Below are 26,658 nucleotides of genomic sequence, written 5' to 3'. Positions count from 1 at the left end.
GTGTAGCTAGAGGGGATGGGGTGAAGGGAACAAAGCCCAGAAGTTTGCTCTCTGATTGTAACAGGCACAAGTAGCTTAAATAAATTTAGATACATTTCTGGTTGATTTTGTGTCTAGCACAAGTTAGCTGCTGAGAATTCAAGAATTCAAGAAATATTGCAGAATTCAAGAAACATGTGCAGAGTGAGGGGTGGCAGGGATCCTGGGGGAGTGGGTCAGGAAAAGGTGGTTGATGAAGGGGTAAGTTCATGGTTGATGGAGGATAAGCAGGGTGGCAAGAAGCAGCAGAGCAAATTAAATTTTGGCAGGGGAAACAGAATGTTTGAAGGTTTGTGGTGTGATCACAGTAGGTGTTCTTGGAACTATAAGGTATTTGGTCCTGCTGGATCACACAGCACTGAAGGAAGGGCCCCGGGAAAATGGGGATATGGGGCCCGATAATACATATCCTGGCTGTGTCTCTGAAACCGTGATAAATACCTCTGTGATAAGTAGCCCTGGCCAAAGACAACACAAAGGCAAGTGATGGACTTGTCATATTTTCTTTGTTTTGTGTCCTGTGCTCAGATGTTCTCTGCATCTGGCTCTCAGAAGGAGCCTGACAAGTAATTGATATAATGTGATACGTGAAGACCAGTTACTGTTAAATGTGAAGGATAGGAGGGCTCTCCCTTTACAAAGGGCCATTTGATTGGTAATATTTTGATGTTATGATGGCATAATTCTAGGGACCCAGACTGTGAAGAGACCTTGCATATGTAGAAAGGGAAGGAGTGTTTTGAAAATGGTTTATGACTTGCGTGATAGGGAGGCTAGAAGAATGTGGGGGAGACATTTCTGTCCTACATCCCGTTGCATCCCCCATGCTAGCCAGTTATGTTGGCTGTTTGTTAGAGGTTTAATGATGCTGGCTGGACATATATTGCATGAGACACAGCTGTTGCAGCATAATATTTTTCAATTATTCGTTATATGGCTTCTTGGCACCACTGCCCTCCACTTCATTCTTAGGAAGAAGCAAAGGTTAAAATTAGGATAACTGACCAAACAGAACATCTTTCAAGACAGAGCAAAATTTTGAATAAAACTAATTTATAGTACTTTAAGTTATAGAAGATTGAATTTTTTAATGGTTTAGAGAATGCACGCAACAATAAAAGCATTTTTTTTTTTCAGTTAAGTTGAAGTATTGTGAAGTAATAAACTGATGGGACCCTTTTTGACAGTTTTTCTATATGTTATATGTTAAAGATTGTTTTGATATAGGGACTCCTGGGTGGCTTAGTCGGTTGGGCATCTGGCTCTTGGTTTTGGCTCAGATCATGATCTCATGGGTTGTGGGATCGAGCCCCGTATTAGGCTCTTCACTCAGCGGGGATTGTCCTTCTGCCCCTCCCTACACACAGACACACACACTCACTCTCTTTCTCTCTCTCTCTCCCTTTCCCTTTCTCTCTCAAAAGAATAAATAAATCCTTTTAAAAAAAGAGTGTTTTGATATACAATAAAATTTAGCTGTAAGACAGAGAAGATGTGTGTGTGTGTGTGCATGTGCGTGTACACACTCATTAATGTGCTGTGTTGAGGGGGTTGGATATGTGTAAGTGATGAAGTTATTTTACTTTTTTTTAGGTGCTGGTGAATCTGGGAAAAGTACAATTGTGAAGCAAATGAAGTAAGTAGATTGAAAACATTAAATTTGTTTTTTATGTTTAACTGTACCCTTCCATCAAACGAAGTAAGTGTTGTTTTGCCTTTTTTTTTTTTTTCCTTTTGTCCCATTAGAATTATCCACGAAGCTGGTTATTCGGAGGAGGAATGTAAGCAGTACAAAGCAGTGGTCTACAGCAACACCATCCAGTCGATCATTGCCATCATCAGGGCCATGGGGAGGTTGAAGATCGACTTCGGTGACTCAGCTCGGGCGGTGAGTTTTAAATTCATTATAACAGGCCTGATGAGTAGCAAGAATAACTTACATGATAATACCAAACTACGTAACACAGATTTATTTACTGTGTCAAGACCATTTTATAAAAGGAGTCAAAAGGATACTAGTGAGTGAAGTGAGTCAGAAGCTTTAGAAGTGATAACCCAAGGATATATAGCATTGTGTAATCTCTTTATACCTAGAATTGTTTCCTTATCCATCAGATGATTTGGACAGTATTTTCTATGTAACGTGTGATACTGGGTACTCCTGTATCTCCATAGTGATTCCTGGTAGTTACTGCTGAGTTTAATGCTGACTCTTCAGAATTTGTTTTCATAATCTGAAATGCTGAAATGATCTAATTATTTGTATTTATGCCCAGCTTAAAAAGCAGTCTAATCTCCTATAATGAAAACAGTATAAAATCTTGCCTGTCTTTTGAATAGGAAAATATTGGCTGTTAGAAAATGTGGATCAGGATTTTGGAGCTAAAGGGATGGGGACCTTAGGAGAAAAGCTAGTCCCACCCCTTTATTTGATCAGTAAAAACACTGGAACCCGACATGACAGAAAGATTGCCGTATGGTTAGTGGGAACGGGGCACTGGGCTGGCACTTCCTCATTTGCTCCAGTAACTCATTTTGCATTTGATCGCAGCTTCCCTCGTCTAGGCCTTCCGACACTTTTTTCTTCATTTCACCCCACCCAGTTGTTTGCTTAATCTGTTTATTTAAAGTTTTACTATTTGTGTGTGGTTTTTTTCTTCACTGATTTATTTTTAATAACTGATAAAACTTAACCCTTCCACAAACCTTTAACTGAAATTCTAGCTTAAATTTTGATTTTTTGGGGGTACAGAGTAGGTGTGTTATTACTATTACTACTACTGTTTTTTATAGTCCCTTGTATTTTATGTATTCAGTATATATGTGTATGTGTGCATGTGTGTGCGTGCTTGCTGTCTCCCTGCTAGTAGTATGAGGAGTTTCTGTATTGAGACTGTAACTTTTCCTTTTTGTCTTCATAGTGTCTGGTAGAAAAAAAATTTTTTTTTAACTTTGAGACTCAATTTGTTCTTAATAGGAAAAAAATAAAAGCATTATGAGAAAAGATATATTGGGGAAATTTAAAATAACCCTTTTTTTTATATAAGTTACTCTAACATTTCTTTGTCAGTTATTGATCCATATTAATTTACTAAGCTTTATCTTTTAAACAAAAATTTAAAAACTTAGTATAATGAATTAAAATGTTCAGGCAGATTTCAAGATTATTTTGAATAATAATTCATTACCTTATAATCTTTTCTGGAAGAAGATTTGATCATATTCAGACATTTCTGCCTAATCTACTATTCATAGAATCTTTTCTTTTTTTATCTTTGATTGATTCATTTATCATTGATTCATTCAGCAAATGCTTTTTGAGCTCTTAATCTTACAGTGGACTACCACCTTGAAGAAGAAATGGATATAGATTGTACTTCACGCCAGTTCCAGTTATGGTGATTTAAATCGTCCATCCCAACACATAGATGGCATTCTACATTTAGATGTTATATGTGATTATTAGTTCGGTTTTGTAGCCTCCCATTTTCTGAGGCAATTGTAGGGCCAGTGCAAGCAGTATTTTGTGGAGTCTCTTTATTTCCTGTTTTTCTCTCAAGGACTGAAGGACCGAATTGACTGGGAATAACTGCTCTGTCGCCACAGACGTCAAAAAAAATATTTATTTGTTGCTGGTTTTCTGATGCTTTGAAATCTACATGTGGGACTTCTGTTCTCTTTGTTTCACTTAGTGGCAGTTTGAGTCCCTCTTAGACTCTCTGGCTGTAGCCTAGTAACTGTTTGCCTCTTACCTTCAGACTCTTCCTTCTGTTTGCTTTAGCCGTTGTTACTAACTCCTTCACACCGATGTCTTCGTGCTCTCACATTGCTCTTGATGGCCTGCCCCATGTCTTCTTTTTTTCATTTTCATTTTCATTTTTTAAAGATTTTATTTATTTATTTGAGAGAGAGAGAGAGAGTGAGAGAGAGCATGAGAGGGGAGAATTTCGGAGGGAGAAGACTCGATGTGGAGCTGGGAGCCTGAGGCAGGACTTGATCCCGGGACTCTGGGATCATGACCTGAGCTGAAGGCAGTTGCTTAACAAACTGAGCCACCCAGGCGCCCTGCCCCATGTCTGCTTGTGTTACCTTGCATCTGATTAAGCCTTAAAATACTTGGAGGCTTTTGGAATTGTGCTAAGAAATAACAGAGATGCACTAAACATGGCCTAGACTTGAGGAAGGGACATGAAGCTGGATATTGAAACGTGTAAGACTTTCCCAGACAAAAACAAAGAAAAAGCATCCCATAAATAAGAAACAGTATAGTGAAAGGCTGAATATATTTCTGTTTCTAAAGTACCAATTCTTGGAACTGTTATCCCTGAACTGGAGGATAACCGTGTATTTAATTTTGATGGGAACCACAGATGTCCTTTCAGAAAGAAAGCGACATGAATAATTTTTTCTGACAACTGTGCATCAGTGTTTACCAGAGTCTCGCCAACTTAGATATTATCTGCACTCTAATTTTTAATATCTCGTGCCTGAAAAATATTGTCTTCCTTTTTTTCTTTTTTAGTTTTTATTTTCCTGATTGTTGGTGAGATGGGAAATCTTTGTCTTTCTCTGTTTCTTCTGTGAATTCCTCTTAGTATTTTTCACTCAATTCTGTTAAATTACTTGTTCTTTTTACATTCATTCTCTTTAATATATTTATGTATTTAATTTATATTTTAAAATTGTATATTTAATAAATTATTTTTAGTTTTTTGAAATAGTAGTTACGCTGTTTTAAAACTTAATTTTTTTTGCAATCAATTCTGGCTTCTCTGTAGCATAGATTTTGTTCAAGTTATAGTTATTTGCTAAACTACTCTTACTTTTCTAGAATGTTTATTGTTTTATTCTTTAGATTTATCACTTCACCCATCTGGAAATGTTATTTGTGTCTCTTGGTAGGTGGGACCTAAGTATATTTTATAATCTGATCATCCCTTGCCTTACAGCCATTTATTAAATATTCCATTCCTCAGTGAGTTGAAAATGCTGCTTTAGCATCAAATTGGATATGTTTCTGAACTCCCATTTTTCCCCTATTGATGTATTTTTTTTTCCAGATTGGTCACTTATTGATTACTTTGCCTTTATAAGTTTCTTTCATATAATAATATGGAAATGGGCACCTAGGTGTCTCAGTTGGTTAAGCATCTGCCTTTGGCTCAGGTCATGATGCCGGGGTTCCTGGGATTGAGTCCCGCATCGGGCTCCCTGCTTAGCAGGGTGTGTGCTTCTTCTTCTACCCCCTCCCCCTGCTTGTAATCTCTCTCGCTCTCTAATAATAAATTAAAAATCTTTAAAAAAATAACAATATAGAAATAACAACATTCACCTGGGAGGGTTGTGAGAAATAAGGACATAATAAACATCAAGCATTTACCACATGCCTTTGTCATAATAGATGTTCTTTAAATGTTTGTTGCTACTGTTGTTGCCATTTGTAATTATTATGCAACTGTCATTCTTGTCAGAATCAGTTTATTTTAGTTCCTATTGTCTCACATGGTTAATTGGTATTTGGCAGGTAAGAGCACTTATCCCATTGTTCTTTTACCAAAGTGTGAAGGCGATTATGCATTTCTCTTCCAGGTGAACTCGAGTATCAACTTAATGCCCCACTTCCCTGATATAACAAAACAAAACAAAAAAGTCTGTTGGTATCTTGATTCGGATTACACTTTAGTGTGTAGGTTAATTTGATGAGAATTAACTAAAAAGATGTAAAATTTTCAGAGATGGTGACTAATTTGCTGTGGAATACTTCATATTTGGAAGTTTTCAGATTTGCAAAGCAGATTACACGTTAGTTACTTAAAATCAGAGGAAACAAAATTGTTTTCTAGGATGGCATAGAGTGATCAGATTTCATGCTGATTATCCTTTCAAAACTCTCAGAATGAGTGTCTGTGGATGATAAATTATTGTTTCTAATAATGTGAAGTTAGGGAGGCATCAGGGAGGGGCCTGTTAGCATTTCTTGGGTGCTGCACCATTTAAAACAGCGCTACTCTAAGTGTGGTTCATGGATCCGTGTCCACAAGCATGCACACGAGATGAATTCTGAAGTTAAGGGTAAGCACTTCGGTTCATAGTAATTGGCAGAGTAATTTATATGCTAACTTTGATAGTTTAAGAAAATGGGTTTATATTTTATGTGGCATAAATTTTATTTTTCTAATGCTAATAGTTCTGAAATAGTTCGGAAATAAAACACAGGACTGGTCCTTTGTCACATATAGTTTAAGAAGTACTTACTTGAAATAATTCAAGTACTTACTTGAAATAAAATATCTTAATATTTAAGATATAAGGAGCAGAAAACCTTGCTTGAATTGACTGAAATTTTGAGCACCCTTTTCCCCCAGGCTTCAGCATGCTCCCACATAATGGCCGCTTTTCTGTTTCTCTAATTTTGTGGTTTATTTCATTAGTTAGTTTCTGTCTCTCTGCCTGCATTGCCAGATTGCCTTTGAGAAAAGTTGTAAAAATTTACTGTCCTGTCCCATTTACTAGAGTGCCTTTTCTTAGCCCCCTGAGTAACCAACATTTAGAATTCTTATTGTCAAAAAATACTGGCTAATTTATTAGTAAATCCTATCTCAATTTAATTTGCATTTTCAATTTTTAGTAAATTGCACAGTTTTCTGTCTCTTTATTAATTGTATTTTTCTATCTTTGTGTCAGTGACCTATTTTATGCCTTACTCAATTTAATTCTTGGAGTCTTCGAGTTTTGATGATCTGTGTATGTGTTGTTTATGTGTTACATGTTTATGTGTTGTTTGTGTGTACATAATGTGTTAATCCTTTGTCCACTAATAGAAATTTTCTCTCACGTTTTGTTTACTGCCTTTAATCTTAATGGTGTTTGGTTTTTAAATCTTGTTCTGTTTAATTTGTTCTTGTGTTTAAATCTAGAAAATCTCAAAGATTTACTAAATATTCATTTTAAATGTTTTTAGGGAGTCAGTTTTAACATTATTCTTGTATTTATCCTTTAATCACTCCAAAATGTTGTTTTATGAATAGGGTTGAGAGCTACATTATTTCTTTTTTTGTCTTCAGATGGCTATTTAATTAGTAGAGTTTTTTTGTTTGTTTTTGTTTTGTTTTTTTTATAATCATATCCTTTCCTACTAATTTACCTTGCCACCTATATCATATAATAAGTTCAGATTTGGGGTTATTTTTCCTCCCTATTGATCTGCTTTAATACCAGAGTGTCCTATATACTTATCCTAGTTTATTTCTACTTGTTATTTTTCCAGATAAATTTTTGAGTTGGTTTTTTATTCTGGCTTATGTTTGAGAACTAAGAGGTTGTTACAGGATTATAGTATTTTTCATTCTAAGGAATATTGATTTATGTATGGGGCAAAGTAGAATTAACCTTTATTGGAAATACAATATGTGCCTCTCCAGCACTGTATTTTTCTGTTTCCCTCAATTCATATATTAGGTAGCACATGTTTTTATATCTCTTTTGACAGCAGGTTCTATTGTCCATCCAAGAAACACTAAAACATTTTTTATTTTATTAACTTGAAAATAAAAAGTAGACATATTTATAAGTTTCATAAATATATGTATAAAAGTTCTGTTTGTCTAACATTTATTGTAATCTCCTTTCTTGATATAAAGAAGCTCATGCTCACTACAATTTAGTAAAATTTTGCTCTCTGCAATTTAGTTAAAATTAACTGAGATTATTTTATTTTTAGGCTCCCCCCACCCTGTTAAGTAGTGCTATGGGAAAAAAGAAAAATGACTTCCTATTTCCTTGCTTCAGTCATTTTAACTTTGATTACAGTTGTGTTTCAAGCGGGGGGGGGGATGTTTTACATTTGTGTATTTCTTAAAGCTTTTCTTTTTTTTTTTAAGATCTTTATTTGAGAGGGAGAGCGAGAGTGTGTGCCATTGAGAGTCGGGGGAGGGGCAGAAGGAGAGGGAGAGAGAGAATCTCAAGTAGACTCCCTGCTGAGTGTGGAGACCCATGGGGGTCTTGATCTTACCACCCTGAGATCATGACCTAAGCTGAAACCAAGCTTTGGCCACTTAACCGATTGAGCCACCCAGGTGGCCCCAGTACAGTTCTTGAAATGTCTGGTATTGGCACCATGAGCCATGGGGGTGGTATGGGGACTCCACTATTCTCAGATTTTCCTTAAAGGTATACTAACTTTGATAAAAGTGGTATAATTGTGTTAAATTTGGGGGGTGATTATATCCTATAGACATGTGGTAGATTAAATATATGAGTAGTTCTCATATGTGGTATTCAGTATTGTTAACTAATGTTATTAATTAAAAAATAGAGCTAAGTCACTGGAACAAAAGATTCCTATACATGTATTAATTAGGACATCAATATATCATCCTTGTGGCCAGAAATTTAGAATTGTCACTATTTTTAAGACTCCTTTATCGTATTATTTAGTCTGTATTATAAAAGGGCTTTCTGATGTCTTCTGTTTAAACTCCTAATCTCATTCATAAATTCTCTCTGCTGTATTACCATAAATAATTATCTAGTCTTTGCTTAAAAATTTCAGTCTCTCACTCCCCCTCACCCCATCCCCCGTTTTCTTTGGATGGCTTTGTTAAAAAGTGCTCTTAAAAAATTGAAATCTGATATCCTTTGATGCCTTAAGAATTCATAGAAGCTTTATGCGTACTAATGAAGTCTCTTATCTTTAATGATCCTTACTTAATATGTCAGAAGACAGCTGTCACAGTCCCTCCGTCTTCCCTTCTCCAGCCCAGAAGGACTCTTCCTAATTCTCATAAAGTGGGTGTCAGCTTCGAATAAAATGTGCTGTCACTGAATACAGCATGCCAAGTGTTCCCTGACCATCAGTGGGAAAAGAGACCCTATGACGTGTCTCCTGACACACAGGCATTTCATAACTCCTTTCTGAGTTCCCAGAGCACACAGTTATGTGACCTGGAGCGTACATTCTCTCCACCATCTGATTTTCTTTTCATTCTTAGTAGCTTGAAAACATATTAACGTGGCACACCCAGGGATTTTTCCTTGCTACTCAGAAATTGCCTGGCAAACAACATTTCTTTCAACAACACAAAAGACTACCCATCTACCTATATTGCTTTATTAACCTGTATCCCTTCTGATTAAGCTTGTCTTTTCTTTAGTAATCAGAATCTTTTTTCTATCCTCTATCAGGCTGTTTTGGTACCCTCATCTTTTGCTTTCTAAATGTTCTTAAGTAACATTATTTTACATAAATTTTGAAAAGACCTAATTCCATGGCCAGGTGGGATCATTGCTACATTGTACAATGTTAACAGTTATCTTGCCTTGGGCTGTGGCTGCTTACTAGTTGCTTGCTGGTAGGTGTGATTGGGTGACCAATTACCTGTGAAACTTAAATTTTTTTTTAAGATTTTATTTATTTATTTATTTGACAGACAGAGATCACAAGTAGGCAGAGAGGCAGGCAGAGAGAGAGGAGGGAGCAGGCTCCCCGCTGAGCAGAGAGCCCCATGTGGGGCTTGATCCCAGGACCCTGCGATCATGACCTGAGCCGAAGACAGAGGCTTTAACCCACTGAGCCACCCAGGTGCCCCACCTATGACACTTTTTAAAGAAGTTGCCCAACTTCTCTGTGCCCCGGGGTCTTTTTATACCAAACACAAATTTAGCTAGAATAATTACTAGGGTAACTTGCTGCTTAAATATATTACCGTAAAGCTCATCCACAGACATCTGATAATGTCCTCCTAATGACATGGAAGTGAATATTCTAAGTAGTTTTTCAAGGAAGAGAGACTATTTCACATTTTGTGAAGAAGATAAATTTTTGAATGCAACAGAGATAGTATATAAATATACTTCCAACGTTTCTCAGGTCTTTTCTTCAGGCTTCTTCCTAGAAGGATTGAAGAGAATGTGATCTTATGGCCCATACTAGAGGGCATTAGTGTTTTCTATCGAGAAATTGTATTGAAATTGAATAATTATATCATAAGGCAAGCTGATTAAAATTACTAAGTGAAAAGTACTTTTCTGAAATGGATAGAGAAAATTATATTTGAGGTTATTTAGTTAATAACCAAATTTAGAAATTTCTCATATAAGGTAGTTATTTGAAAAAGTGAATAATTGTTTACTGTGGTTAGGTAAGTGGTGCTAAAAGTGACTTGAAACTATATTATGTTGGTTTTTTTTATTAAGGCTGTTGTACATGTATTACTTGCTTGCATGCATTTCTCTTGTGATTTACTAAAAAGGGAAACATATGCTTGAATAATACGTTCCCATGCTGAGTTACTTAATTATTTTTCACTATGGGTTCTATCTGGAAAAAAAAAGTTTCACAAATTGGCAGCAGAATGAATTCATACTATCAGCTAGTACTCTTTGCTCTCCTGTGTCACCAAAAATTTCTCTACTGTGTACTTTGTCATTATGTGTGTCATCACTTCATAAACATTTACCATAGTACTTTGGGAAAACGCCCCTTGAGAAAAATTAGGGATTGTCCACCCAATTAACATAAAGCTCTAAGTCTTAGGGTACAGGGAACCTCTGTGAAGTTAGCAGCTTCACATCTCCCCTATTTTTGGATTAACTGTGTTTTTACCTGAAAACTGAAGTTGTGTGATCCAGCAATGTAGTTTTATAGAGTATTGAAAATGTATCTCTAAATAAATAAATAAATAAATAGAAAATGTACTTAAGCAGAATTGGAATGTGCTATCTGTATAAAAGAAATGCCAGATTTTGAAGATGAAATATGAATAAAAATATGAATTATCTCAATTTTATCTTGATTACATTTTGAAACATTTATGTATAGGTTGAAGTATCTTGTTACATTTTACCTTCTTAAAAAAAATGGTTAGTAGAAAATTTAGAATTGCACCAGTGTCTCATGTTATATTTCCTTTGGACAGCCCTAACCTAATGTGCTTGATTACTTATGGATCAGAATGATTTAAGTATTTGTAGTCTCAAAACTTAAGGAAAATTTAATTAACTTGATATGCAGCAGTCCTTCATTTAAAATATTTTGCATGCTGTCTTCAACATGCATCGTGAGCATTTCTGCTTCATAGCTGTGTTTATTTTGTTTCCTTTGCCTGCATTAACAAACCTCCTGGCCCACTGATTTTAATGTACACACACTTCAGGGTCTCTAGAAAATTTCAGATCATTCTGTGAAACTCTTTCTTACTCCACGTTGGTTTTTCCCCTCTGAGTTTCTTTTGCTTCTATAGAAACTATTGGAAAGCCAACATTTAATGAGATTCTATTTTAAAATAATCTCTAATGGTATTAGTGTGCCTCTTAGAAACATTTTGGGTGGGAGGGGTAAGGCATACACTATTCTTCTGTGTCCAAAACTGATCACTGTCAGTGCACAACAAACTGAGTGACAGTGGATAGTTGGCTAACGTGTCCCCTCATGAACTGTAGGTGTAGGTCACTCTTCCAGTTTCCTAGTGCCTTGACAGCTATTACTAATATTACAAAACATAGACACATGATTTAAGATTATGCACTTTTAGTTAAGCCAATGTTTTTTAAGTGGTGCTTCAGAGAAACAAAAGTCATGACCCCAATGAGAAACGAAGGAAATTTCAGCATTGTGTCTTTTTGTAAATCTGTAATGCCTTCCTTTGTACTTTTCATCTATACCGTCTGCCCTTTCTACTTTAAAAAAAAAAAAAATGGTCTTTGAATGTTCAGGACGATGCCCGCCAACTCTTTGTGCTTGCTGGAGCTGCCGAAGAAGGTTTCATGACTGCGGAACTTGCTGGAGTCATAAAGAGATTGTGGAAAGATAGTGGTGTACAAGCCTGTTTCAACAGATCCCGAGAGTACCAGCTTAATGATTCTGCAGCATAGTAAGTAATCATAACTTCAGAACTAAACTATCACGAGTAATTACTTGCAAGTCAAATATACCTCCCAGTCAGTGTTACTGCAGAACTGGCTGACACGTTCTTGTAAAACTCAGGATATTCAGGATGATGGTATTTGAAGACTTTTATGTTTTTTGTGTTTGTAGATAGCATTGCTGCTACTTCGTGTCCAAGAGACTCATGCTTATGTAACTCTCATTGAAACATGCAGAATGGACTATTTGCGGAGTGTTTCCAAGAAATTGGAACTTCGCAAAGTTCACTGTGAATTTGGGTGTATCTCTAGTTTGCCTGGGACTAGCCCAAGGGAAGGGCTAGTCTTTTCATTATGCTAATAGTGCCTGAGAAGAGTTGTTTGTCCGGTGACAGGCACCTTGCATGAGATGTACGCCTTTTGAAGGCGTGTGTGGTGACCCCAAGATGGTTTCTCACGGAGTAAAGTACTCTAAGCTTGAAAGTTGTCAGTTGTATGTGCCCTGTTGTATCAGACCTTGTTTACAGATAGCTAAGTATAGCATTTTGTAAGAAATATCTGCCCTGATTTTCTAGGTGGTGGCTACAGAAAGCTCATAAATCAAGTTGTGATAAAACCTGGTCAGGGAGCTTTCTGCTTGGTGCTAGCTACAGTTAAACAAAAAAAAAAAAAAATCATGTATTTGTTCCCATAATGTGGCATACATACTCAAAAATGTCGGATAGGAGTAGCATTAACTAGTTTTAAAACGTGTGCTGTGCACTCATTTTATTTTGCATGTTACTCCTTTCCTTGACCGAGCCATTGGCGTTCAGGAACGTTGAGGGTAAGATGCAAGATGGTGGTTAGCAATGCGGTCTGGTAAATGCACGCACTTGAGCACAGTGAACGACAGACAGATGGGGGCGGTTCTCGCTGGTGATCACGCGGCTGCAGTTCACTGGGTACACAGCAGAGTGCTCGGTACGTGTTCCGTGAGTGATTCCGTGCGAAGGACTGAGTAATACGTGTGTAACCCATACCAATTTTTATTTTGCTGTTTCCTAATCTGTACGTTTAGTGCTTTACAACGTGTAAACCACATACATTATTTCATGGGTATTTTATACATGTGGATGTAACGTGTTACCCAGCACGTAGCTCCCCTCTCCAACTGGTATCATCGTTTCCTAGGCTGTATGTCCCATGACTCACAGACTATGTCTTTGTCTTCCTGTCTTATATACTAATAATACAAAATATTTCTTTTAGAGCACTCGCATTTGTACATTTTGAGGTAACGTGATTTGTATTTGTATTGAAAGGATTGTTTTCTTTCTCTGACACGACACTAAATTCAGTCAGGTCTGTTCTCACCCTCTGTTCTTTCTCTTTTGCCTGGCACGTAGTTGTCATTCGCTGTGCCCTTGTTTAATGATGAATGAATGAATACACTGTACAGAGGCTAGAAGAGAAATTAGAAGAAAATTATTTACAGCAAGAACACAACCCTTAGACCACATTATTGGCTTTGGCACCACCAGCACCTGCAGAAAGATCTAAATGGGAATCGCTGTTGAGAAGATTGCTTGAGCTGAGCCCAGCAAGGGGAGCTTTTTCAGTAAATAAGGGGTGCTTCTCAGGAATAATCGACTGATGTCAGTTTCCCCATGTGGTGGGACTTCCTGGACCACTGCAGGCTAATGACCAAGACTTGTTTCCTGTGCTCACATGTGTGGGTGTACACGGAGATAAATAAGTCATTTGGGCTCCCCAGTATTTCATCAGTAGTAGTTCTGACCTTAAGACAGCAATAATGGAGCCATTTTTCGAGAATGAAGGAAGTCATGGAAATATTCTTTTCCATAGTGGTCACAGTGCATTTTGATTTCTGAGTGTTTTGACTAGAGATGGGGGGATGCTGCCAAGTTGCAATTTAGGACTCTCTAGCCACCTATTTGCTTTAAATTTATGATCATTTAAAACAATTGGGAGTTTTTCACGATGACTGTCTTTCTTATTTATCTTGTTGAAATATAACGTGCATTGTTTTGAGAGACCATTAGAACTGTAGCAGTTTTAAGCAAAGAAATGCATCTGAGTAATCAAAGCACATTTTAAAGAAGAGTAACACACTGCTTCAGAGGGACAATTAGTAAAATCTTGCCATGACCTGTTTAGTTGTTTATTAAATTAGATTTTCTTACGATAATGTATAACATTATATATGTGTTATTAAAAACACCCACTAAAGTACTGGGGGATTATCACCAGTGCAACAATAAGATAGTATTATTTCTCAGTTCAATAAATACAATATGTATAACTCAAGCTATCTCCTACGAATCCTAGTATCAGTATCACATACTTAGACTTAACTTTCTAAAATACCTTTGATTCCTAATTCAGTGTTTGGATAGCTTTTCAGCTCCATCTCTATGAATGAAATATTTATTAAGCTCCTTTTGTTTGCAAGACCTGTTCTAAATGGCTAAGGACGAGTTTCAGAGGATAATAGCAATTAAAGTTGTAGTCATTGGTGCCTCACTGTGATAGACATAGATATATTTCTAACTTGTCTTTGACCACTCCACTCTGGTATCAAAAAACCCAGTAGGGATGCCCTCCACACTCAGCTGACCTTAGGATCAATTCCAGACCTCTCCTTTGAGTTTATGCACAGCCTCCTAGGGGCCTTACTTTCTGCAAAACAAGGTGACTGTTCCTGCCTCCATACTATTTGACTACTTCCCCTGATGTGGGATGGCATTGTTTTTCCCATCCCATCGTTCAGATTTCTTTTTACAACCCTCACCGTCTATGAGTGCTTCTTTAACCACTCAGGTTCATATTAATCTCTCCATACCTGGACTTTGTTAATAACATTGTTTACCATATAAAATGACACCACGACATTTTAGTAGCCCAACATATTTGGCACTGTTGGCAGAGAGTATTGAATGGGTGGGTAACTAAGATCAGTGGGAAGTAAAATGTGAATATTGATTCAGGGAGCCAGGAAGATGCAGAGTAAAAGAGCATGTGCAGTGTTTTCCTGTGTGTTACTTAAAGCTGGTTAAAAAGGAACAGTATTGAATGTAGCCTTTGGCTAGAGGTTTACTCATTACTTTCTCAAAAACTTAAAACTTTCTAAATCCTCAGCAAGACAGATGTCTGGAAAATAAACACAGTGCTACCTTAAAGTGTGATAAAGAGAAACAAACTCCTAGTGTGCAGTTGGTTGTATCTGGTTTTTAAGAAGTTATTATTCTGTTTCCAACAAGGGCAATTACTAATTCATGTCCTGGGAAAGCAAAGTACACAATACCTAGAAAATGTTAAAAGAGCTTTATGGCTGGAGAAGTATAAAAATTTTCATTTCAATGGGAATTGCATAACATATAAACTTAAATTGGTTGTATTATATCATTACACAGAAACGTAAAAATGTCCAATAATTTAGAATCCTGCATGAATCAAAATGTTTTACTCCTTGGTGTAGATGATCTTTAATGGCTGTATTAACTATTAGCATATTGTTTTGTTTATTTCCTCAGCTATTTGAATGACTTGGACAGAATAGCACAACCAAATTATATCCCAACTCAGCAGGATGTTCTCAGAACCAGAGTGAAAACGACAGGAATTGTTGAAACCCATTTTACTTTCAAAGATCTTCATTTTAAGTGAGTAGCTTCAAAGCATATCATTTAACAAATGTAGGTATCAAACACTTTGTTTAGTAAAGAAATGTGGTAGAATTAAAAGTTTTTAAAAACGGAGCTAGAAATTACAAAACACTCTTCTTAGGTGATTGGACAAAATATTTTGAGTGAAAGGGGACAAGAAACATTCTTAGGAGTAATACTTATATATGTAAGAAAAAATGGCCATGCAGATCTCTTGTCTATATTTTTCAGAGTAATTTAAATAAAAATAGTTTTGGGCTTTTATTTCTAAATGGAAAATAATTGTTCTGATATTGTATATTTGGAGAAAGTATTGCTATATATTCTTAGGTTAAAAAAAGAATTTTATTGATTATCTGCTTATTTATGGAAATACTAAAAATCAAGGGTACCTTAAAATTTTTCATGAAAATTTTTATTCATGCAAACGTTTGCACTTTTTCATGATGAAAAATGTCATTTAATTTGGAGTGTGTACCAAATATTAAATTACTGAGGTTTGAGCAGAGAAGCACTGAATTGTAACTTTTTGAAATGCAAGGGATCTTGGAGCTCGTTTTGTCCAATACACTCATTTCATAATGAACTAGACTCAGGGAAGTTCAGTGAAACACTAATTTACAGACCTATGTTCCTCTTTTTTTAAAGTATAAAAAAATCTGTTGGAATTTGCTTTAGTTTAATGCTTTGAAACAGTTATAATAAAGCAGAACTTCTGAAAGCATTAAAAGATTTCTAGTCGAAGATTAAAAATACTCATAAAGAAGCTCACTGTTACAAGATGTGGAAGTACAATTATATATATGCAACTGTACTTAAAATTCCTTCCGTGAGTATTTACTTCTTTAGAGAGAGCAAGCACACACACGTGAGCATGGGTGCGAATGATGGGGTGGGAGAGGGAGAGAGAAAATATTATTAGTAGGGCTTGATCTCACAACCCTGAAATAATAACCTGATCTGAAATCAAGACTGAGCCCCCCAGGCGCCCCCCTTCCATAAGTATCTTAGGTACATTTGTTACTTTCATTTGTCACTAATTTATCCCACATTCAGTGGTTCATGTAATTGAATTTTCCAGAAAGCTGAAATTGAATTTTAATTTTCCATGGCAGCTTCCCTCCAAAAAACCCCTAAACATTGCACTACTTTTTAAAAAAACAGAATTATAGATTATAACTACTTTATCTGACCATGTAATTTTGTACTTAATACATGGTCAAGTTTTTCATCTGCTTTAAATTCTTACCTGTTTTCACCAGTTTTTAAGCTGTCACTGGACATTTTTTGGCTGCTAGCAATAGCTCTTACCAAAATCATTTACTGTCTTTTAATCTGTTTACTGTTTCTAGGGTATTAAATGACCAAAGCTGGGAATAGTAAAACATTAATATTTAAATAGTCTGGTATTTAGATGGCATACATCTGGAAACTATTGTCATATTTATCTTAAAGTTACAAAATAATTTTAAGGAAACTCACTGTCAAAATGAGGCTTCAGAGTTTTCTTGGTTTTTTTTTTTTTTTTTTTTACTTTGATTGATATGTACATATATTTTTCCTTTTTGCTTTATTTTAAATGCCTTATTTTAAAAAAGCAAATGTTGATTGTTATGTTCAAGTAATGACTGCGCTCTAACAAATGTAGTCTGAGGAGAAAATGCATGGAGTTAGGGGTTAACAAGTGCAAATTCTTGAGTCAGTTTACCCTCGTAGGTAAAGTGGCCATTTGGTTAAGGTTCTTGGCACAGAGCATTGCCATCTTGCCCGTTGTCATAGGTGTAAACACAAATGAGGTTATTGCCTCAATGGGAAATGAAGAGCTCTGTCGGTGGGGAAATGTGCAATTAGTCATTCAGCACTTTAGGCAGTCTGTACAAAATTCACTTTCAGTCTTGGTTCGATTCACCTTAAACTTTCACCTGCCAGACCATACACTTCACTTCCAGCCTCAGTTTCTCAGAGTTGTCATTTCGTCATTATAGAAGGGCTGGGATTCAGTAAAGCCGGCTCTCAGCATGCCACTCCCCAGAAGTCCATTCATCTCTAGTCTCCTTGGGTGAGGTAGAATTTCAAAGGACGTGTTTAGGTACTGTTTTCACTTGCTGCCTTGAACATAGGTTTGTCAGGAACTTGAGACAAACTTTATCTTATTTTGGATTTGAATTCTGTTAAATTACTATCATTGCTAACATATGGTTCTAACTTTGCTTTTTGTACGTTAAATGAGCCTCAGAAGAATGAGGGCAGAAATATACTTAGAATAAGTCTACTGGGAACTCTTGAGTGTGTCTTAGTATTGTAATTCATTGTTTTAACAGCTGATGTAAAATTTCAGTTTCACTAAGTTTTGGTATGATTGGAATTAAATTCAAAATGAGGCAATCAAGCATTATAATTTAAGAATCTGTATTATCACTTTTGTGACTAGGCATTTGTAGAAAGTGTCTACATGGATTATTTTGCTTTAAGAAATCAACAGTTTTACTCTAAGAATTTTGCCAAATACAAAATTGGAGTATCCCTTCTATTATAAAATTAAAAGACAAATGTGTCTTCCTTTTTTATAGTACTATAAATGTGAAATGGGTTTTGGAGTATGTTATAAGGCTGATGGGCCTGTATGGTCAGCTAGCTTTGTACCAGTCAGTCTGGGTCCTAGAATTGTTAGGTCACAGTCTGAAGAAAGAACATTTCAGAATCTTCAGTATCCCCTGCACCTTTTCCCTCTCCCCCTAAAAAAAAAACCTAAGAAAACTCAAATTCATTCCACTATTTGATGCTAGAAAAAAGTCTGATCTCTTCATGTAAAGCAGAATGTATTATAATTTTCTTCTATTTTTGGTTAATTAAAAAAATAGTTCATAATTTAAAGATAATTCTGATGTATCTGTGAAAAAGAAATAATGCCTTAGGCACAATCATTGGTAACATCAGATTTTAGTCATTTTTGCTCCTTGGCTAAGGAATTAGACCAGTGATTCAAAAGTATGGTTCCCAGATCAGCAGCATCAGCTTTATCCCTCAGGTGATTCTGTTTTATACTAGCGTTTGAGAAGTACTGGTTTAGATGAAAGTTTCTTTGTTTCTAAATTAGACATTTTTTGTGTGTAGTTAAATTACTTGATTTCATCAAATTAAAGCTCTCTTACCTGTAACATTTCCACAGCATAGCTGGAAGACCTAGATCTTCCTAAAGCTCGTCTGTTATTGCTTGAAGGTATTTTAAAATATTCTGTAGATAGCGTTCATTCATTCATTCAACAAATATTGACGAAGTACGACAAAGTCTTTGTCTCTACATTGTTGGGAAGCAGGGGGCGGGGGGAGATGAAATAAATATAATTATCAGGAGGTAATTGCTATAGTGAAAAATACAGCAGCCCTAGGAAATGAACATATCCCCCCTCCACCTTGCTTTAACAAATTTCCACAAGGTAGATGGCATAAAACAACAAATTTATTTTTTCATAGTTCTGGATCCTAGAACTTTGAAAACAACATGTCAGCAGGACTGTCCTCCTCTGAAGGCTCTAGGGAAGAATCCTCTCTTGCTTCTTCCTGCTTCTGGTTGTGGTCAGAAATCCTTGGTGTTCTTGTGTCACATGGCCTTCTCTGGTTCCTCTTGGCTTAATGGCTCCTTCCTCAGTTTCTCTCTCATTCCTCTTACATTTTACTGTAGCAACAAGGAGAGAAGCAAAACCATACCCTGCACACTTTGCTTAGAAATTTCCTCAACTAATATTCTAGTTCATCCCCTAACACCCAGCACTAAAGCACAGTCTAGCGAAGATTTTGTGACTTTGCAAGTGATTACCTTTTCTCCTTTTGAGTTCCTTTTGAGAACTCATCAAAAACATCTTTAATATTCAAATATCTCCCAACATCATGTTCATGATGATAAATATATCCCCTAAGATAAGAATATCTCCAAAATTATTACCTTCTGTGTCTGTGTTTCTAACCGACCATCTTTTCAGAGCAATCTGGGATTTTTCTGTTGAGGAAGTCAAGATTCTTCTAGCCTCTACCTCTTACTCAATTCTACAGTCACTTCACCTTTTTAGGTATTTGTGACAGCAGCACCCCACGGTGGATGCTAAAATTTGTATCCATCAGGCTTGTCCCTTCCAAGGAATTGACTTCTAGGACCATGGGGGCTGGCAGGTGCAGGCTTGGACAGGAACTGATGCTGCAGTCTTGAGGTGGAATTTCTTTTCCTTCTGCGAGACCTGTTTTTCTTCTTAAGGCCTTCCAGCTGTTTGGATGAAGTCTGCCCTCATCAGCCGGGATAGGTCTTCTTTACTGAAAGACCACCAATTAGATATGTTAACTACGGCGATAAAATGCCCTCACAGCAGCACTTACCTTAGTGTTTGACTAGCTTCATGGCCAAATTGACACATAAAACTCACCACCACAGAAGGAAATTGTGGGATGGGATAGGATGGGTTTGGTTTGGTTGTTATTTTATATTGAGTAATCAGGATATATGTGCCATTTGATCAGAGGAGTTATTAAATAGTCTTTTCGGTAAGCTTCTTTTCAACTCGTGTTCTAGGCAGCTTAACAAATGGGTAATCATTTTAAGTTCTTTTATTTTGTTCTTATTTGATCTTTATTACCAGCTCTCTTTTTTGTGTCCTACCCATATTAATTCATTGTGTGGTAGAATCATTTTGTGATAGAGCACACTTAATGAACAATTCACTAGCTAACCCAGTGGAATGAAGGACACTTGACAATATTAGTTGATGCACTCAGATTTGGTTTATAGGCCAGTACTACTCTGCAGGGAAATTCTTTTTGCCTGAGAATTAAACAGGGACTGTTTTAATTAGTGCACCATCGAGATAAATGGACCCTTTTAGAATGTACCAGTTTGCATCGTGTTTCCATTATATAAGTGGTTATTTCTAGGTTGCATAACAATATGTGAATTTCAACTTTTGCTTAACTTAATATACTCTTACAAGGAAAAGATGAAAAGATCATTGAATTTATGCAGTTTGTGTTACTACCCTGTACTAAGCTACAATGGTCTACTATGGTATATTGTATAACTTTTTTTTTTTTTTAACTCTAAATTTTAAGACTGTTCAGTAGTCTTAACCCATTGATCCATTCCATCTCTTATTTTTGTTTCTATACCATGGTTTTACTTGTTAATTTAGGCAACCTTTTTCCCCCTGTAAATACCACCTGCTTGCTCAGCTTTTTCTTATGGAACAAGGTTTCTTCTCCATGTCAGAGTCCTACTTGTTGCCTCTGAGAGAAAGGAAGCATTTTGTAGTGGGAAGAGGGGACTGTGTCCTCTGGCTCTAATGTTCTGTGACTTTGTCAAATTGAATATACCCTATTATCTCCGCATTGCCGGCTGCTTCCTGTGACTTCTCAATGTTTACTCATAGTGCAGTCCACTCATTCGTTTCTGCTGTTTCTGCTTTAATGTTCCGATCTAAGTGTTCTCATATGTTAATGAATGTGTTGTTTTTTGAGGGTATTTTGGGCTTTGTTTTTAATCAACAGTTTTTAAAAACCAGACTTTTTTCCCTTTTTGAAAACCAGTTTCTGACATCATTTTCCTCCTGTAATGTTCTCCTTTCTTTCCATCCCACATCTCTCTGCAATTTGGAGCTTTTTTGATGATGTTATAGAACCCCCCCCCCCAGAGCTTTTGGACATTTAATGTGATGTCCAATGCATTGCTTCTCTTCCAGAATGTTTGATGTGGGAGGACAGAGATCTGAGCGGAAGAAATGGATCCATTGCTTTGAAGGAGTGACCGCCATCATCTTCTGTGTGGCGCTGAGTGACTATGACCTGGTTCTAGCTGAAGATGAAGAAATGGCAAGTAGAGCTACTGTTGAAGATTAAGTGTGAAATCTGAAGGGCTGGAGATGTTGCCAAGAATTTTTTCTGAGAAAAATTCTTGAGTAATTCTTGTTAGTGCATGAATTATTTGAAAGTTCAGGCTTTTTTTTTTTTTCTCTCTCTCTCTAGCTCTTCTGTTTCTGTAATAAAAGGGAAGTACACTCACTCAAGAAGCACAGACCTGAAGAAAGATGAAAAGACTGATAGTTAATCTCACTTCAACCCTATATGCTTAACTGTGCATTTCCTGTATGTGGTTCTCTACATAGTATCTGAAAGTAAAGTTAGTTCCCATAATAGTCCAAGGCTCATTTTTCTTAAACTTCTGTCAGCTCTGTTATCTTTGATCCAGGTTATACTTTGCTATTGATGTGTAATTTTCAGATGTGTTCCAACATACCGTTAATCTAGAGGAAATATTTTTAAATAGAAATTTAAAATTCTGTCATTTTAAATTAATGTTAGTACATACTGGGGGGTGGGGGAAAGAGCTCACAATGTCACTTCTGTGTTTTTAAAATCAGGCACATACAATTACAGGGCAGTAGGTACACGATCCCATCATGCATCCATTTCTCTCAGTTTGGCACTATAAAATGTATCCATGCCCTTTTAGAAACCACAGACACTAGAAGAGCCGGAAACAGGATTGGAGGTTTTCTTCCCTAATACACCATTATCTTTAGAGTATTGGGCTAATTTTGTCTCCATTTGCTCAGTTTAATTTATTAATCTTTACAAAACCTCTCCTTGTCTTTTAATGGAAACTTTGATTCCCCCTGTAGCAGCGAGGTCTCTCCTCAGATGTTAGCACTCCACAGCTGTACACTGCAGGGTCCTGAAGCCAGGGGTCCCCAGGCCCAGTGACCCATGGTGGACACTCCATGAGCACTGGCTGAGAGCAAAAAACATTCACCTCACCTGTAATCAAGTGTCCTTGTCCCTAAATGGCAGGAATGTATTTTTGTGGTACGCGGGGTTTCAGCTGACTAAGCTGTTTTATTTTAGTGCTTTTTAAAAAGTAGTGCTTCTCAAAATCCTTGCCCTCATGACAGATAGTATTCTTCTCTGTTACAGAATCGAATGCATGAAAGCATGAAGTTGTTCGACAGCATATGTAACAACAAATGGTTTACAGATACATCTATTATACTTTTTCTAAACAAGAAGGATCTCTTCGAAGAAAAAATCAAAAAGAGCCCTCTCACTATTTGCTATCCAGAATACGCAGGTATGCTGCTCTCTGTGGATAACTTGTCAAATCATGGATCTCTAGGCAAAGTCCCCCTAATGCAAAATTTCAGTTATAGATTTGAGTCTTTGCCTTAATAACTCTTACCCTTAAGGGAGATTATTAAACTATGCTCAAGGACAGATAGTTTCTTGAGGTGTAGCTAAGATGATTGAAAATAGCATAGTTGTATGGAAAAGCTGTTAAGATCATTTTCTGTGATTACTCCAAGTCTTCATAAACTTAAAATACTGATTTATTTTTTATCCAGTGACCAGATCTCTTGTCAGGTATGTGTGACACACCATAAGACAGGTCTGTGCACACAGCCTAATCTCAAACACGGATATACCCCTAAAGCAGTGCAGCATGTTACTACAAAGGAACACAAGCGGTAATTGTAGGGGATACCTGAAGAAGGAATCCGTGAAATTTACTTAACTTTTCAGGGGAGTCAGGCAAAGGTTCACAAGAAATCCTAGCACTGGTAATGAGACTGTTAATGGTCCTGTCACTTCCCTGCTGCAGGAAATGGTTCGCACTTCGAAAAAGAAACCTGAGGGACAGTCCTGGCCTCCCATGATTAGCTCTTTGATCTTGAACAAGGCCATTAATTTACCTGGGCCTCAGTACTCCATTTGTGAAATCAGAAGTTGAGTTAAAACTTGGTTTTAGTTGTGTTTCTTGGAACCTCTTGGGCTGCATTTGAAAAGTGGGTCCCAGAAATGGAGACATTTCTCTCTGCCACCCAGACATGCACACAGCATCTCTTTTATTAAAGTCGAGTGACTTTGTTGTTAATCTGGTTTACATTTTGGGTTTCTGAATAAGATTTTATTTTAATGAGAACTCTGTGCCTCAAATAAAAAGAGTTTGACTACCACTGGTTTATAGGGTTTGGATCATTTAGCTAATTAATACAAGTTATTCACCCTCACTCCATCCTTACTTTTAAGACTTTTCTTTTTTTTTTAAGATTTTATATATTTATTTATTTACTTACTTACTTTTGCTGGAGACAGAGGGGGGGAGATAGAGAATGTGTACAAGCCAAGAGAGGAGCAGCGGGAGAAGCAGATTCCCTGCTGAGCAGGGTCTCAAGAACTTGTTTCATTATAAACACAATTTCAATCTTATAGGGAGTATATTGTACAATGAATATTTACTGCCCTGTCACAGGCGCTGATAAAACAGCTCTGCGATGGCAGTGCCCTCAAATCCCTCTCCTGCAGGTGAAAACCCTAGAGCTCAGTGACCATCCAGACCCACATCTGTGGCACTCCTGCACCCAGACCCTTAACAACCAGACCCCCACAATTAAATCTGCACTAGAACCCAAGGGGAAAGTTCTTTGACAAATAAAATCACGCTATTCATTATTACAGGGTTTTTTGATGTGTACTCCAGGGTTATACTTCATAATTATTTCACATAGTTGCTTTTAAACGTTTTTCTTTTTGAAAGTCGTAGTATCTGGTCACCTTGTTCAGAAACATTGTAGTGCTTCTTAGGAATAAAATTATAGTTCCGTGTCCAAATTTGAGGTTAGCCAGAACCAGGGTGCCTCAGTTTTCCTATACTTTCATCTTCCAGTTTATTTTTGTCATTTTGTATTATCAAGTAGCTATTCTTTGCTAATACTACCAGAGTGCCCACATGAATCCATAAATACCACATACCAATAGGGATTTCAGAGTCGCCAAGAATATTTCTCATGTTGTCACATAATTTCCTCACGTGCCCAGGGTTAGGGCCTGCAATGAGAACTTTACATGATAATCCTGAGTTTTGAGTCCGCTGCTGCTTGCTGCACTGTTTAATTCCCACGACTATTGTCTTTCCACGGAAGAAGACTGCATGGCCTACTAAACTACGTGGTTGGTTTCTCTCTACCACTGCCTGCTCCGCTTTCCCCCTCTTCTGCTTAAATACCCATATGTTGGCATTTCACCACATTCCATCTGCAACCTGTGATCTTTGAGCGCACTCTCCTTTCATAGTCTTGTCTATTCTCAACATGTTAAATTCCAAGGTCATTTCTCATTTCTCTCTAGAGCCTCAGGCTTCCATTTCTAGCTGCTTGTTGAACATGTACATGCTTTTTTAGCCCCTGAAACTCAAACTGAACTCATGGGATTTGTTTTCTCAGATCTCTTCTATCTCCCTTTCAGTGCTTCACGTCTCCATTCATGACCCAGGTTATCACCTATCCCTGCCTTTATACATGATGGTTCTAGCGCATGGAGAAAAGTTCTGTCACCCTCCCACCACATCCTTGCCAATCTTAATTAAAATCAGATGAGAAATGTGCTCATGAGTTTATTCATATATCTTGTAGCTCTTGGCACAGAGCAGTCTAGCTACCCATAATATATACAGCAAGTTGAGCTGTGCACTCAGTGCAAGCTGTTTTCCCAAAGCATATTTTTAATTGACAGGTTGCATTAACTTCTATCCATAAGACACAGTTTATTGCTTTAGGAATTCAAAATATCAACCTTATTGTGATTTAATAAACTAAATTTTGATTTGTAAAGTATATGGTGGTCTGCTAGCAACCTGAGTTACATTAAAATGTAAACTTATTTTGACAATCTAGAAAAAAGTATAAAAATTCCTAGAAACATACAACCTACCAGGACTGAGTCATGAAGAAATAGAAAATCTGTTCAGACCAGTTACTTCATAATCATAACCTCCCAATAAGTAAGTCCATTACCAAGTGGCTTTACTGGTATATCCTACCACCATTTACAGAAGAATACATACTAGTCCTTCTAAAACTCTTGCAAAAAAATGGAAGAGGAGGGAACACTTCCAGACTCATTTTATGAGGACAGCATAACCCCAATACCAAAACCAGACAAGGATGACATAAGAAAATTATAGGCCAATATCCCTAATGAACATGAATGCAGAAATCCTCAATGAAATATTAGCAAACAGAATTCAGCAATCTGTTCAAAGGATCATACACTATGATGTAGTGGGGTTTATTCCAGGGACACAAGAGTAGTTTAACATTTGCAAATCAACATGATATACCACCTTAAAATTAAAAAGTCTTACCTCAAATGCAGAAAAACCCTTTCACAAAATTCAACATTCACTTACGATAAAAGCTCAGCAAAGTGGGTGCAGAGGGAAAGTACCTCAGCATATAAAGGCTATACATTATAAACCCGCAGTTAACATCATACTTCAACAGTGAAAAACTGCAATCCACTAAGATCACGAACAAAACAAGGAATCCCTGTCTTGCCGCTTTTATTCAACATCGTATTAGAAGTGCTACCCAGAGCAGTTTGACAAGAAATAAAAGGCATCCATACCGGAAAGGAAGAAGGAATACCATCACTATTTACACATGACAGATGTATATAAAACTCTAAAGACTTTACCAAACACCTATTAAACTAATCAATGAATTCAGTCAAATTGCAGGATACACGGTATATACACAGAAATATTTTGCATTTCCATACAGTAGTAATGAAGTATCAGAAAGAAATTAAAATACTATTTACAAGCGCATTAATACCTAGGAATAAATTTGAGGAATAAATAAATTAATACCTAGGAATAAATAAATATCTCTACACTGAAAACTACAAGACATTGGTAAGAGAAGTAGAAGAAGACCTAAATAAATGGAAAGATATTCCATGTTCATGGAAAAATACTGTTAAAATACCCATACGACCCAGAGTGATCTGTGGATACAATGCAATCCCTATCAAAAGTCCAATGGCATTTTGTTTTCCCACAGAAATAGTATAAACAATCATAAAATCATAGAATTCACAAAAGAACCCAAATAGCCAAAGCAATCTTGAGAAAGAACAGAGCCACAGTCAGCATGTTCCCTGATTTTCAACTATATTATAAAGCTGTAGTAATCAACACAATATGGCATTGGCATAAAAATAGACACATATGTCTGAGGAACAGAATAGAGACTCTAGAAGAAAACCCACACACATT

The 26,658-nt window shown here is 36.7% G+C and overlaps 1 protein-coding gene across 3 annotated transcripts in view; it reads left to right on the top strand.

Annotated features, from left to right (window-relative positions):
- GNAI1 (G protein subunit alpha i1) overlaps positions 1 to 26,658 on the top strand; it is an 82,051-nt gene that overhangs the window by 51,130 nt on the left and 4,263 nt on the right. For all 3 annotated transcript variants that reach the window (XM_032873258.1, XM_032873259.1, XM_032873260.1), the window contains 6 exons: positions 1,633 to 1,675; positions 1,786 to 1,927; positions 11,752 to 11,909; positions 15,438 to 15,566; positions 21,290 to 21,419; positions 22,521 to 22,674. In XM_032873258.1, coding sequence (XP_032729149.1) covers positions 1,633 to 1,675; positions 1,786 to 1,927; positions 11,752 to 11,909; positions 15,438 to 15,566; positions 21,290 to 21,419; positions 22,521 to 22,674 — 756 coding nt within the window. The remainder of the gene's footprint in view (positions 1 to 1,632; positions 1,676 to 1,785; positions 1,928 to 11,751; positions 11,910 to 15,437; positions 15,567 to 21,289; positions 21,420 to 22,520; positions 22,675 to 26,658) is intronic.

This window comes from Lontra canadensis, unplaced genomic scaffold, assembly GCF_010015895.1.
Source record: "Lontra canadensis isolate GAN:19392208 unplaced genomic scaffold, GSC_riverotter_1.0 scaffold48, whole genome shotgun sequence".
Classification (NCBI taxonomy): Eukaryota; Metazoa; Chordata; class Mammalia; order Carnivora; family Mustelidae; genus Lontra; species Lontra canadensis.
The sequence above is the reverse complement of the archived record's forward strand: the minus strand, read 5'-3'. Positions and strand labels throughout refer to the sequence as shown.